Raw genomic sequence first — 14,389 nt, 5'->3', positions numbered from 1 at the left:
TCCTGAAGACTTCGTGGGAAGTCTTCTAGCATAAAATGCATTAGAAGACTTGCCTAGAAGTATCTTGGAAAGTCATCCAGAGTCTTCGGAGAAATCTTTCAAAGTCTATCTCAGATCTGAAAACTTGCAAATTCAAAAACATTCAAATGGCTGCTAATTTACGCGTCAGGTTTTCAACATTGTATTTTATCTTTTTGATGTAAAAATTTAAATAATATATATTGGCTGCTAATTTACGCTCCGGTTTTTCAACATTATATTTTGTTTTTTGATGTAACAATCTAAATATATAATTTGGCTGCTAGTATGTATTTAATGTAATTCTATAAATGTAAAACTATTTTCTTGGCATCTTAAAGAAAAAATATTTTCTAAAGATATATTATTTTTGCTTTATTCCATATCAATTGATTTTAGAATTAGTGGATGAATTAAGTTATATTTAAATAAATTAGTGGATAATATAATGCATTTAAATAAAAGTATGTTGTAGCATTCTGTACTTTTCAATGCTTCTAAAATGTTTAATAACAATTGGGTATAATGTTTATAGATATATATGGGTAATAGATAGTAACATCGCTTTTAACTCATAATTGTCTTTTGAAATATTAAAAGTGGATTTGTTTTGTTAATTTGAATCTCTAGTGACGTAGGAACAAAAATGAATATTATTGAACAAATTATAATGACTACATAAGTGATATAATATACTCTAATACATTTCCTCATATGGGGTCAAAGAGACATAATATATAATTATTTGCGAAGATGTAAGATGTCCGCATTGAAGTAGTCGCTGACGTAGTTGTTGAAGTAGACGTCGTGATGAGTGGTGAGTGGTGAAGACCATGTAGAGTCAAGGTGCTGAGCTGAAGTCGTGTAAACTTGGAGAGCAAGAGAGTATGTTGAAGATATGGAAAGAAGAATAAACTTGAGGAGCAAGTTTATGATTTAAAGGAAGAGGAATAAGTGTATTCCAAGAAAAGGAAAGTTGCATTTAATGTTACGGAAGATGTTCATATCCATGTTGCCTTGGAAACTAGGGTTTCAGGAACGTGGAGAATAATATAAGATAGCTATGGGTCATCTGTAAAGAGACATAGACACAGAGGCTGATCTTATAGAGAGAAATAAGCTCTTGGAAGTGTTATGGGTCGTGTTGAAGCAGTGGCTGAAGTACTTGACGGAAGAGAGACACAAGCGGGTAGCTTAGGAATCTTTCAGTAGCAGTTGTTAGGGTGTAACAGACTGTGTAAAGCTGATTAAGCAGGTCTTGTAATCGAGTGTACAAGGCGATTTCTAATAAAGCTTAAGTGTTGCTTGTAGTTGTTTTGTCTCCTTGATTTATCTTCTGCATTACTATATTGTGGTGTCATCTTGCACTAACAAGTGGTATCAGAGTGAGGCACCTAAGTTATCGGTGTAATCCTGAAGGTGAAGATGGACACGATTGTTTTGGTGCAGAAGGCGATCATGTTGAATGCAGACCAGTATGGTCATTGGAAGGCTCACATGAAGCAGATGATTCGAGGAATCAATGAAGATGCGTGGACAGCTGTGGAGATTGGTTGGGAGGAGCCTACCATAGTCACATGAGATGGAAAGAAGCCTAAGCCAAAAGAGGATTGGTCAGAGACAGAACGCAATGCATCTAAGTTTAATGCAAAGGCGTTGTCGGTGATTTTTGGAGCGGTTGAAGCAGAACAGTTCCAGCTGATTCAGGGGAGTACATCGGCTAAAGAGGTGTGGGAGATCCTGCTGAATTCGTTTGAAAGATATGAGAGTGTCAAGAGGACACGTCTAGATCATCTTAGGTCACAGTTTGAGAATCTCAGGTGGTTTGATAATGATTATGTGGCGAGTTTTAGTGCCAAACTTAGTGGTATGGCGCATGAAGCATTTGTACTTGGGAAGAAGTACAAGGAGAAGAAGCTGGTAAAGAAGTTACTACGCTGTCTTCCAACGAAGTTTGGAGCTCACAAAGCGGTTTTAATATGACCACAAACACGGATGAGCTCAAGTTTGACAAGCTTGTGGGTATGCTGAAGGCAGAAGAGATGGAGACATACAGTAGTTCAGTCTCTACGTCAGGTGGTGCATCAAGGAGTATAGCTCTTGCTGCTGACAAAGATGGAGATAGATCTCCGAATGTTGAAGATGCCATGGGGATGTTGGTTAGGAATCACGGTAAGATGATGAATTCCTCTGGTGGGAGGAATCAGTATGGTCGCCAGGGAGGTGATCGTGGCAATAGCAGAACAAGAGAATGTCTTAGATGCTATGAGTGTGAAGGTGTTGATCATATAAAAGATGACTGTCCTGTAGCACAACGGAGAGAACTTAAGTGTACTGAGTGCAGAGGTGTTGGACACACACGGCGTGAATGTCTAAACTCAAGGAAGGAAAAAGGTGTTCCATTGCAGTCGTCTGATGATTTAGAGTTTGAAGAAGATGGAAAGGTGATGAAGAACCTTGTTGCATTTGTGATATCACTCAAATTACCCTAAAGAGTGAATTTACTCTCTCAAATAAGAGGTTCAATTGTAGTACTTAGGGATCGAATCCACAAGGAGCTAGGGAACCTAATAAATCTAATGGGATTTGTTAAGTAGGATGGTTTAATGATTAAAATGTAAAATTGAAGTTTTGTTGATCAAGTAATTACTCGATTGATTGGTTGAGGTTTTGGTGCTTAAAAGGAAATAGCTAGACTTAGGGTTTTTATTCAGGAAACTTGAAATTATAATCCTACAGATGCCTAATGAGTTGCATGCATGATAATGTAGAGCTCAGCTACTAAACAACAAGTCAGTCAGCTCTCGCGTTTCTGGACTTGTCTATTAACTAGATCTAATGACCCAAACAAGAGAGTTTGATCAATAGTTGATATCTACCATATTTACATTGTTTTAATTATCCTTTCTTGTGCACATTGGTCTTTTGGAATAGCATTTACACATGTTTAGGTTGTATTTCCATGTATTAGTCCTTATCAGGTGTTGGAGGGAGTTTCATGATGAACTTTGTGCCGAATGAGTGTTTTGATGCCAAAAGAATGAAGATGAGTCGTTGAAGGCTCCTAGCGGCCAGGCGTAGCGACAAAAGATGGTCGCTACAGAAGATAGAGCTGAGGCGCCTAAGTACCGTAGCGGGAGTGTGTAGCGGGTTAGAGAGACCGCTAGAGTTGAAGCGCCTTCTATAGCGGTCTGCCGTAGCGGCATCATGAGGTCGCTATGCGTTCAGGACTTCAAGCGCCTTCTACAGCGGCCAGCCATTGCGACTTCATGAGGTCGCTATGAGTTCAAGAATGCGAAAAAAATCGTCTAAGTATCCTAGCGGCCACACGTAGCGGGCATGTCATGTCGCTACAGGCGTAGCGACCTCTGGTAGCGACCTTTTATGGTCACTACGGAGAAAAATATTTATGTTTTTATGGGTCAACCCAGGCTTGTTGGGTTAACCCAGCTCGAGTTTTAGTATTCTATAACTACTTTTCAGACAAAATTTGGGAAAATATCTAGTTTTTTTATGAAGAACACAAGAACTCTTTAGAGAGAAAACTTGAATCTTTAGTTTCTTTTCTTCTTATTCTCTTGAATTTGCTTGACTATCTTGATTACTAATCATGATTAACACCAAATCCTCTTTGATTCTTGGGTTTATCATGAAGAGTAGTGAGTAGTAACTTTTGGATTCATGGGTTAAGGTAGATTAAGGTGATTAAGTGTAGATTTAGGGTGTTTGTTGTAGATCCTTCTTATTCCTTGCTAGTAGAGTGATCTAAATGCTATTTTAGAGTTGGCCTCTCTAAGGTTGAGCTCTAGACATTTCATCCCTGAAAAGCGTTGATGAAATGTCTGAACTAACTCTTCTAAGCTTTTAACACTCTTTACCAAAGAGATTTGTTGTTAAAGGTGTTAAAATGGCTAATAGACTTATTTTTAATGATTGCTTTGATAATATTCAACCAAAGAGATTTGATGCTTGAGTTATCTTAGTGAATGAACATCCATCTAGAGATAGAGTTTGTTTAAGATTGTGTCTAAGCCTAAGGTTGATAGATTGATTGAAAGGTACCACCTTTAGATTGAAACTTGATCACCCAAGGTCAATTTCCTTAGCCCATGGATTCTCCCATCTCATAAAACAAATCAAAGCTTTGTTCTTACTTACATTTTAGTAGTATTTTAGTCCAAAAACATCTTATCGCTTGATTGCACTTAGATTAAGTATGAACTTGTATTCTCTTTGATTCAAAATGCTTAGAAATGGATTGACATCTTAAGTACTGCTTTGATTTGAAATATTGGACCCGAGAAAAGTCCATTTCAAATTTGGCGCCGTTGCCAATTCTAAGTTATTTTGACATTGAGATTTGGTCATTACTTGAGACTAAGTCTTACTTTTATTATATCTAGTTACTGATACTCTATCCTAGCCATTTTACATCTCAGGTGCATGAACTTGAGGAGCAGATGCCTAACAAACCTAGTTCCACCAGTTGAAGACATTAAAGCACTTGAGAGGCAGATCGCAAGGAGAAGAAGAGAAGAAGAGCAACAGGCTCACCTAGACAGATTGGGATTTGTGATGGAACAACATCATAATCAGCCTCAAGAAGGAGAGGCCATTGGCCAAGGAGCTGCAAACCTTCGGCCACAACACCCACAGAGACAAACTAGAGCCATTGGCACCTATGATCAGCCTAATATCCATGGGAACAGGATGGGCATTAGAGCACCAGCTGTAGAGAACAACAACTTTGAGATCAAATCTGGTTTGATCAACATGATAGAGAACAACAAATTTCATGGTCTTGCTTTGGAAGATCCACTTGATCATTTGGACAGATTTGACAAATACTGTGGTTTGTCCAAAACCAATGGTGTTTCGGAAGATGCTTTCAAGCTGAGACTGTTTCCATTTTTCTTGGGAGACAAAGCCCACACATGGGAGAAGAACATTTCAAGTGACTCTATCACCACTTGGGATGAATGTAAGAAAGCTTTCCTCACCAAGTTCTTCTCTACTTCAAGGACTGCCAAGCTAAGGAATGAAATATCTGGATTTCAACAAAAGAATCTTGAAAGCTTTGGGGAAGCATATGAGAGGTTCAGAAGCTACTTAAACAGATGTCCACACCATGGCTTCACCAAAGAGAGCCTGCTTAGTACTTTCTACAGAGGTGTCCTACCAAAGTATAGAAGCCGGCTTGATACCGCCAGCAATGGATTCTTCCTAGGACGAAATGAAACAGAGGCCGAGGAACTTGTACAGAACATGGTTCAGAGTGATTCAGTCTACAATGATGAGCATGATAGGAGCAACAGAGGCAGTGGGGGTGATGACTCCAACACAAAGAGAGAGTTGAAGGCTTTACAAGACAAGATGGATCTACTTCTTATGGACAGAGCCAAACAAGAGAAAGTGAACTATGTTGGTGACCAGAAACAAGAAGAGGTAGCTATTCTTACTGAAGTTGATGGTCTAGAAGGTCAAGAAGAGTTGTGCTTTGTAAATGCTAATGGAACATGGTACAAAAAGGAACCTAACTTTCAGTACAACAACTATCAACAAAAGCCCTTCTACAACAACAACCAACAAGGTGGTTACCAAGCTAGACAAAACTACTCTCAAGGTTTCGCCCCTAAAGGAAATCAGTCTACACAAGGACAAGCCGGATCCTCTACATCTGCCCCACAAGAAAGTAGCACTGAACAAATGTTGAAACAAATATTGGAATCTCAAACTAGAAGTGAGAAGCACATTGGGTATGAGCTAAAAAACCTTCATAACAAAGTTGATGGAGGCTACAATGATCTCAACAACAAATTCTCAAATCTTGCTTCCAACTTCAAAGCTTTGGAGAACCAGTTTGCCTCTATGAGTAGTAACTCCAAACGTCCTATGGGATCACTTCCCGGAACTTCCGAGCAGAACCCCAAGGAGACAATGAAATCCATAATCCTAAGGAGTGGTAAACAATTGCCTCCTAGAACTCTCATTAGGGATAATGAGAACCAAGACGGGGAGGTGGTCATCAATGTGGATGATGATGTGGTTATTGTTGATGAGAAAACCAATGAAGATATCTTAGAGAAGATAGTTGAAGCTAAAGGGAAAGGAAAGATTGGAGAAGAAAAGAAAGTTGAGAACAAAAATGAAATCGGAACTTCAACAAAAGAAGCTCCGTTCATTCCTCCGCCATATGAAGCAAAACTTCCTTTTCCTGGTAGATTCAAGAGGCAACTTTTGGAGCAATACAAGGCCTTGTTTGAAAACCAAATGAGTGAAGTTCAGATTACCATGCCCATTATTGACGCCTTCATGCTAGTGCCTCAATACAGCAAGTTCCTCAAGGATGCTGCCACCAAGAAGAAGAAAGAGATGGAAGGGATGGTAGTTCTCACCCATGAATTCAGTGCCATTATACAACGGTTAACCATCCCCAAGAAGCTTGAAGATCCAGGAAGTTTCACACTACCTTGTGCCATTGGGAAATTGACTTTTCAGAAGTGTCTATGTGATTTGGGAGCAAGTGTGAGTCTTATGCCTCTCTCCATTGCTAAAAGGATTGGGTTTACACAATACAAGAAGTGTAGACTCTCTCTTGTGCTAGCCGACCGCTAAGTGAATATTTCCATTGGTATCCTAGAAGATCTCCCTGTTATGGTTGGGAATTGTGAGATTCCTACAGACTTTGTTGTCTTGGAAATGGATGAAGAACCAACAGATCCTTTGATATTGGGGAGACCTTTCTTGGCTACCGCAGGAGCTGTTGTGAACGTTAAGGAAGGGAAGATTGATCTTCATCTTGGAAAAGGGGACATCATGCATTTTGATATCAAGGAGGTGATGAAAAAGCCCACTACCCAAAACCAAGCATTCTACATTGAAGAGATGGAAGCTCTAACTGAAGAGTATTTGGAGGAATTAGCTATTGAAGACCCTCTTCAACATGCCCTAACAGTTGATAGAGAAACTCAATTGATCGAAGATGAGGAGAGTGCAAGGTATGTGAAGATGCTAGACTGCCACAGGGAGAAAAGTGGAGAAGACAACTTCATAGAGCTTCCACAAGAAATTCATCATGCTGCCTCTGTTGATCAACAAGAGGACCTCCAAGAAGATGATTGGACCGAGCTGAAGGCCCCAAAAGTGGAGATTAAACCTCTCCCCCTTGGTCTAAGGTATGCATTTTTTGGACCTAATGAAACATATCCTGTCATTGTGAGTAGTGAACTGAGTGAAGACGAATTGTCTAAACTTTTGAATGAACTTAAAAAGTATAGAAAGGCAATAGGCTACTCGCTAGATGACATTAAAGGAATATCACCTTCTTTGTGCATGCATAGGATACATCTAGAGGATGAATCTATGACTTCTATTGAACATCAAAGAAGGTTGAACCCCAACTTGAAAGATGTTGTTAAGAAAGAGATTTTAAAACTCCTAGACGCAGGTGTAATCTATCCTATTTCAGATAGTAAATGGGTGTCTCCTGTTCATGTTGTCCCAAAAAAGGGTGGAATAACTGTGGTTAAAAATGATGTGAATGAACTAATTCCAACAAGGACAATAACGGGACATAGGATGTGCATAGATTACAGAAAACTCAACTCAGCATCTAGAAAGGATCATTTTCCACTGCCATTCATCGATCAAATGCTAGAGAGACTTGCAAATCATCCATATTATTGTTTCTTGATGGGTATTCGGGATTCTTCCAAATCCCCATACATCCAAATGATCAAGAGAAAACGACTTTCACATGCCCTTATGGTACCTTTGCTTATCGAAGGATGCCATTTGGGCTATGTAATGCTCCAGCCACCTTCCAAAAGTGCATGATGTCTATTTTCTCTGATCTCATAGAGGATGTCGTGGAGGTGTTCATGGATGACTTCTCTGTCTACGGATCTTCGTTTTCTGCTTGTTTGTCGAATCTGTGCAGGGTCCTAAAGAGATGTGAGGACACCAACCTTGTGCTGAACTGGGAGAAGTGTCACTTCATGGTTAAAGAAGGGATTGTGCTAGGACACAAGATTTCAGAGAGGGGGATTGAGGTAGACAAGGCCAAGATCGAAGTAATGGTTGCATTAGCCCCACCAAAGACGGTTAAAGACATTAGAAGCTTCCTTGGTCATGCTGGATTCTATAGAAGATTCATCCAAGACTTCTCAATGATAGCAAGGCCAATGACTAAGCTTTTATGCAAAGAAGTTGCATTCAACTTTGATCGGGAGTGTCTAGAAGCATTCAAGAAGTTGAAGGGTAAACTGATTAGTGCCCCCGTTGTGCAACCACCGGATTGGGATCTCCCCTTTGAGATCATGTGTGATGCTAGTGATTATGCTGTGGGAGCTGTCCTTGGTCAGAAGAAAGACAAGAAAACTCATGTGATCTACTATGCGAGTAGAACTCTTGATGAAGCCCAAATGAAGTATGCTACAACTGAGAAAGAGTTGCTAGCCATTGTCTATGCCTTTGAGAAGTTTAGAAGCTACTTGGTTGGGTCAAAGGTCATCGTATACACTGACCACGCTGCGTTGAGACACCTTTTGGCCAAGAAGGATGCTAAACCAAGACTGTTAAGGTGGATCCTGCTGCTACAAGAGTTTGATCTTGAGATAAAAGACATGCCAGGGGTTGAAAATGGTGTAGCTGACCACTTGTCTAGACTAAAAATTGAGTGTGTGATCCCCATTGATGAAGGGCTTCCAGAAGAACAGATCATGGCAATTAGAGCAGTGGTAGCAGTTTGTGAATCCGGAAAGAAGCTTGAAGAGGTGAAGGCAACTGAAGAGAAAGGTCCTTGGTATGCCGATTTGGTGAACTACTTAGCCTGTGGAAGAGAGCCATTGGGTCTTGAGGGATATGCCAAGAAGAAGTTCTACAAAGATGTGAAGAGATACTATTGGGATGAGCCTTACCTCTACATACTTTGTAGGGATCAACTATATAGAAGAGTAGTAGCTGGAGAAGAAATCGATGGGATCCTTAAGCACTGTCATGGGTCATCCTATGGAGGTCATTTCGCCACTTTCAAAACTGTTGCGAAAGTGCTACAAGTTGGGTTTTGGTGGCCTCATATGTTCAAGGACACTCAAGACTTTGTATCGAAGTGCGATTCATGCCAGAGGAGAGGAAACATCACCAAGAGGAAAGAGATGCCTCAAAACCCAATTCTAGAAGTGGAGGTGTTTGATGTGTGGGGCATCGACTTCATGGGACCATTCCCATCATCTTTTGGCAACAAGTACATCCTTGTAGCCGTTGACTATGTCTCCAAATGGGTGGAAGCTGTAGCAAGTCCCACAAATGATTCTAGAGTGGTCATCAAGATGTTCAAAAGCACCATCTTTCCAAGGTTTGGAGTTCCGAGAGTTGCGATCAGTGATGGAGGGTCTCATTTCATCAACAAGCTGTTTGAGAATCTTCTCAAGAAGAATGGTGTAAAGCATAAGGTTGCAACTCCCTACCATCCTCAGACAAGTGGTCAAGTCGAGATCTCCAACAGAGAAATCAAGTCTATTTTGGAGAAAACTGTGGGAACTACAAGGAAAGATTGGTCTGTCAAGCTAGATGATGCACTTTGGGCTTACAGGACGGTTTATAAGACTCCTTTGGGAACCACACCCTTCAACCTTGTGTATGGAAAGACTTGTCATCTACCAGTTGAGCTTGAGTATAAGGCATTGTGGGCTGTTAAGTTGCTGAACTTTGACATCAAGAGTGCCAAGGAGAAGAGACTTCTCCAACTCAATGAGCTAGATGAGATTAGACTGGATGCTTTTGAAAACTCGAGGATTTACAAGGAGAAAACCAAAGCTTTTCATGACAAGAAGATCTTGAAAAGAGAATTCAATGCTGGAGATCAAGTACTCCTCTACAACTCTAGACTGAAGTTGTTTCCCGGGAAGCTCAAGTCAAGATGGTCCGGCCCATTCAAGATCAAGGAAGTTAAACCATATGGAGCAATTGTGTTATGGGACAAGAATGGTGGAGACTTCACAGTCAATGGACAAAGAGTTAAGCTCTACATGGGAGACACAACAGAGGAGGAACGAATCTCGGTTCCACTCTCCGACCCCATTCATGCCTAGCCATAAAGAAAGGAAGTCAAGCTAGAGACTTAAAACAAGCTCACTTGGGAGGAAGTCTCATGTCTATCCTTGTACATATTGTTTTTATGTTTATTTGACTTGTTTTTGCTATGTTTCTTCGCTTTATTTCTGATTGCAGGTTCGAGTTACGGGATTTCCCGGCATGATTGCATGATTTCCACACCCCGTCCGCAAAAATTGGCCAGAGACACCAGTTTCACCAACCAAGATGGAGAGAAGTTGAGATTGGAATCATGGGACATTCTTTGCTCATAGCGACCTTTCATAGCAGTTTCTCTTCGTAGCTACGCGGTCTGTCGTAGCGGCATCATGTGGTCGCTATGCGCCAAGGATTTCAAAGACGGAAATTAATGCAAGTGTCGTAGCGGCTTCGTTATAGCGACCTATATAGGTTGCTACGATTCGGACGCGACCCGCAACGGTCTCCCATAGCGGTCACATAGAGTCGCTACGTTTTCAAATCATTCACAAGCTCTAAGTGTCGTAGCGGCTTCATTATAGCGACCTATAGAGGTCGCTACAATTCGAACGCAACCCGCAACGGTCTCCCATAGCGGTCACACGGGGTCGCTACGTTAGTAGTGGTTTATCCTAGCGACTTTTCAAGACCGCTACAGAGCCCAGGTACGTTTTTCTAACTAGAAATCTCGGTTCGATTTGAGTAAACCAACCCAATTTATCTCGAACCAATCCACACAAAACCTGAGACAACCTCATCTCTCTCTCTCGCGACTTCATCCCTCTCACAAACATCATCTCTCTCTCTCAAACCCCTCTCATCATCCCACAATCCCACCAAATCCTCAATTCTCAACCAAATTTTGTGGTTCAACTCCCTATCTCCACAAAATCATCCATAGTTTCGATTTCTCTATTCAATTTGCATACAAACAAGCTAAGGTATGAAAATTTCGCCTTGAATCATCTTGGGTAAAAAAATTTCAAGTTTTTAAACGATGATGCATTATCGATTTCTGGATGGAAACTTGTATCTTAATCATATATAGGCTTGTTAACGAGTTGGGTTGATAAAAAAAACTTGCTAGATTATCTTTAATTGAGATTTTAAAATCTAGGGTTCTTGGTGATTTTGGGAATTTCGAAAAACATTTGGACATAAGTTGATTATGAGATGGTTAGTTGCAAATAGATAATATTAGGCTGATATTAAGTGATTACTTCATCTGGAACTAAATTGCTCCACAAATTTGGCCAAAACACTTCTCGATAGAAGTTTGAGTTTAGTTGAAGGTTACATCTAATACTAATCTTTTTGCCCTCTTTTTCTCAATGGGATGCACTTCTTTGTGAATTGAACTTTCATATCTTGGTAAATTCAAATTCTCATGCCTTTTCAAGTATCTAATTTTCAGGTACTATGACTAAGTCAGATAGCAGATCAAAGACCAAAGGCAAAGCACCAACCAAAAAGCTTGAGGGTCGTGATTCAGAAATTACTAAACCATGGCCTCCAAAAGCAATGGCATCCAAAGAAATTAGAGAATCAGAGAGTGAGGAAGAGATTCCTTTGAAGAGGATAAGGAGGTCAAGAAGCAAGAAGAAGACAAATGAGACGGTAATAGAGCGAGATAGATCAGTGATTCCAACAACCTCTCAGCTGCTCAATCACCTCACCAACTCTGTTTGGGTGCCAACTCCCCTATGCAATATTGAACAGCATGGGATTACAATCGCTCTTGACAATGGAAGCTCAACCTGTCTATCAAGAAGCATCTTCTCACTTCTTTGCCTCTCTAGAAGCAGAATTTCATTGCGGAGACTACGTTGAGACGGATGGATGGGGATTCATCAGATTCAGAATAAAGGGCAAGGCTTATAGGATGACCTTTCGTGAGATAGCTGATGCAATGAAGTTCGAGGACAACATTCACCTACCTAAGTCCAGTTGGAAAATCCCTGAGCATGTATGGCCTCTTATCGCTGGGAAAGAGGTCCACCATCCGGCTTATAACAAGAACACAGCCATCAGGAATCCTGTGATCCGATATGTGCATCGCATTCTGGGTAATACTCTCTACGCCCGCAGGGAATCAGGCAATGTTTTAGAGGAAGAGTTAACACTCATTGGACGTGGAATCATTCCCCTCAAAGAAGTTGGGCTTAGGGAAATCACTAAACATGCAGAGAATCCTTTTCAACAATTTGGGATGGTTGGACTCTTTGTAAGAAGACTTTTGTACTTTCAAGGGTGGGCTTGGACCAATGTTGATAAGACTCCACAGTTCTTCTTTGGTGGATTAATCACACCTCTACTGATTGCCAAAGGAGTAACTCTTGGAAATGATGCTTTAGGACCACACTTCATGGATGGACCTTACATGAAAAGGACTCTGTACCTTTCAGGGATGTATGAAGGAAAGCATGTCTACTCCTTCACCCACACCACTGGCCCTGCGGAACTAGTCCTACCGAGCCCGCAAATTGCTATGACTAGAACCAAGAACAGTCTCCTTTTCCGGGTTCCACTAGACCTCCTCCTCAGTCCGCATGGCCCACTTGATTCAGTGATTAACAGAAGGAAGAGGGCAACAAAGAGATCTTCTGCCGCTGCATCTGATTTTGCCTCAACATCAGCTTCTACATCTGCCCCACCCGAAGCTAATGAGGAAACGATATTTGGACCTGCTCGTTACTACTTCCAGCCGCATACAAGTGCTCTGCAGAAAGGTCCCTTGCGAGACGCCCATGAGTATATTGGGAAACTTCAGCGCTGGAACAAATACCAAGATAGGACGATATACAAGCTCAAGACCAAGTATAAAGAGCTTAAAAAGACAGTGAAGAAGCAGGCTGAAGCCTCAGCAGAATTTATGAAGAAAGTTGCTGATATCTTGGTCAAAGGAGGAGTAGCAGGTTGTAACTCCAAGGACTTCGTAATAGCCGAAACCTCTGTCCCTCAACCTCGTCGACGCTCCTATCATGAAACCGACAACCCCACTTTAGCCTTGGGACCGTGTATCTTGGAGCATCAGCGCCGTCGCTTACAAAACCCTTCCCCTCCACAATCCCTATCAGGAAATGAATCCCCATCTCTTGACACCTCTGACGACGAAGATTATGAGGAGATGGGTACTACGAGAATGGAAGAAGAGGGAGATGAAGACGTTGACGAAGGCAATGAGGACGTCTGGGAAGGCGATGAGGATGAATGAGGAGGCTGCTGCCTCAGATGAATAGAGAAGTACTCCGCACCTTTTTCTTTGCATATTATTTCCATTTTCGGTCTCTCCTTCAACTTCCTAACACAGAGACTGTGTGAACTAAGTTTTGGGGGGGTACCAAGTACTGATCATGTTTTCTTTGATGATTTGAGTCTCATGCATTGTACCAAATACTGATCATGTTTTCTTTGATGATTGGAGTCTCATGCATTGCATTGTACATACATATATGCATAAAAAAAAAAAAAAAAAAACGTGTAGTTGCATTCACTTGCATTGGGAACAATGATTTGAAATGCCTTGCAAAGAACCCTTGTCTATAACTCAAAATGTCACCCTAGTTAAACATATCTAGTAGCTTAAGCATCTTTTGAAAGCCTTGCACGCTTCGAGCCTTGAAAACTCTTCTTAAAACTTATTTGCTTGCTTGATATTGGCATTGTTCTTAAGATCAGCTCCAATCTGAACGTGGCTTAAATGAATTTAATTTCTCTTACATATGGGCATTCGCATACTTGATCATGGATCTCATACACATTTGGGTTATCTTATTCCTTTACATATCAATCTTTGTTAACCCAAATGGCACTCCATACCCTACAACCCTAGCCATTTCTTTGAGACCAAAAATTGAATTGCATGAGTGAAGCCTCTTTTGATAGCTTGTCATGTACAAAATCTTGAGAGTATTGGAGGCGACATAGATTTATTCTCAATATGAGCTAAAATTTGGGGATGGTGAAGAGGGGCTTATGTTTTCCAAATGTCAATATCTTGGTATTGGGGAGTGAGAAAGATGAGAGAGATATAAAAAAAAAAAAAAAAAAAGGGGTTCAATAGTAAAGGAAACTTTCTTCTAAAAAAAATATATATATATAAAAAAAAAAAAAATGTTGAAAGAAAAGAAAAGGAGGGTTCATTTTGCTTCTGGGATGATGATAAAAGAGTGGAACTTGTTGTCACTTATAAAAGGGGTAGAATGGCGAGAATGAATCTATGTATGCATGAGTTGCTTCTAATCTTAGATAAATTTTGCATAATGATCAAGCTCCTTGTTTCGAGTGATACCCACCTTTA

At 40.7% G+C, this 14,389-nt stretch overlaps 1 protein-coding gene and 1 non-coding gene across 2 annotated transcripts; one reads left to right on the top strand and one right to left on the bottom strand.

Annotated features, from left to right (window-relative positions):
* The first annotated feature begins 4,461 nt into the window (after positions 1–4,461).
* Positions 4,462–6,633, top strand: LOC106364769. Its single transcript, XM_013804285.2, has one exon. It carries the CDS (start codon positions 4,462–4,464, stop codon positions 6,631–6,633), a length of 2,172 nt encoding a protein of 723 aa, XP_013659739.2.
* LOC125593562 lies at positions 5,047–5,153 on the bottom strand. The gene has a single exon (XR_007329465.1). It is a non-coding gene; the product is annotated as a small nucleolar RNA R71 (small nucleolar RNA).
* Positions 6,634–14,389: the final 7,756 nt, after the last annotated feature.

The sequence above is a fragment of the Brassica napus genome, chromosome C9 (genome assembly GCF_020379485.1).
Source record: "Brassica napus cultivar Da-Ae chromosome C9, Da-Ae, whole genome shotgun sequence".
NCBI classification, from domain to species: Eukaryota; Viridiplantae; Streptophyta; class Magnoliopsida; order Brassicales; family Brassicaceae; genus Brassica; species Brassica napus.
The sequence above is the reverse complement of the archived record's forward strand: the minus strand, read 5'-3'. Positions and strand labels throughout refer to the sequence as shown.

Excerpts from the sequence above, each read along its gene's own strand:
- LOC106364769 (XM_013804285.2), top strand. The coding sequence starts at position 4,462 with ATGAACTTGAGGAGCAGATGCCTAACAAACCTAGTTCCACCAGTTGAA.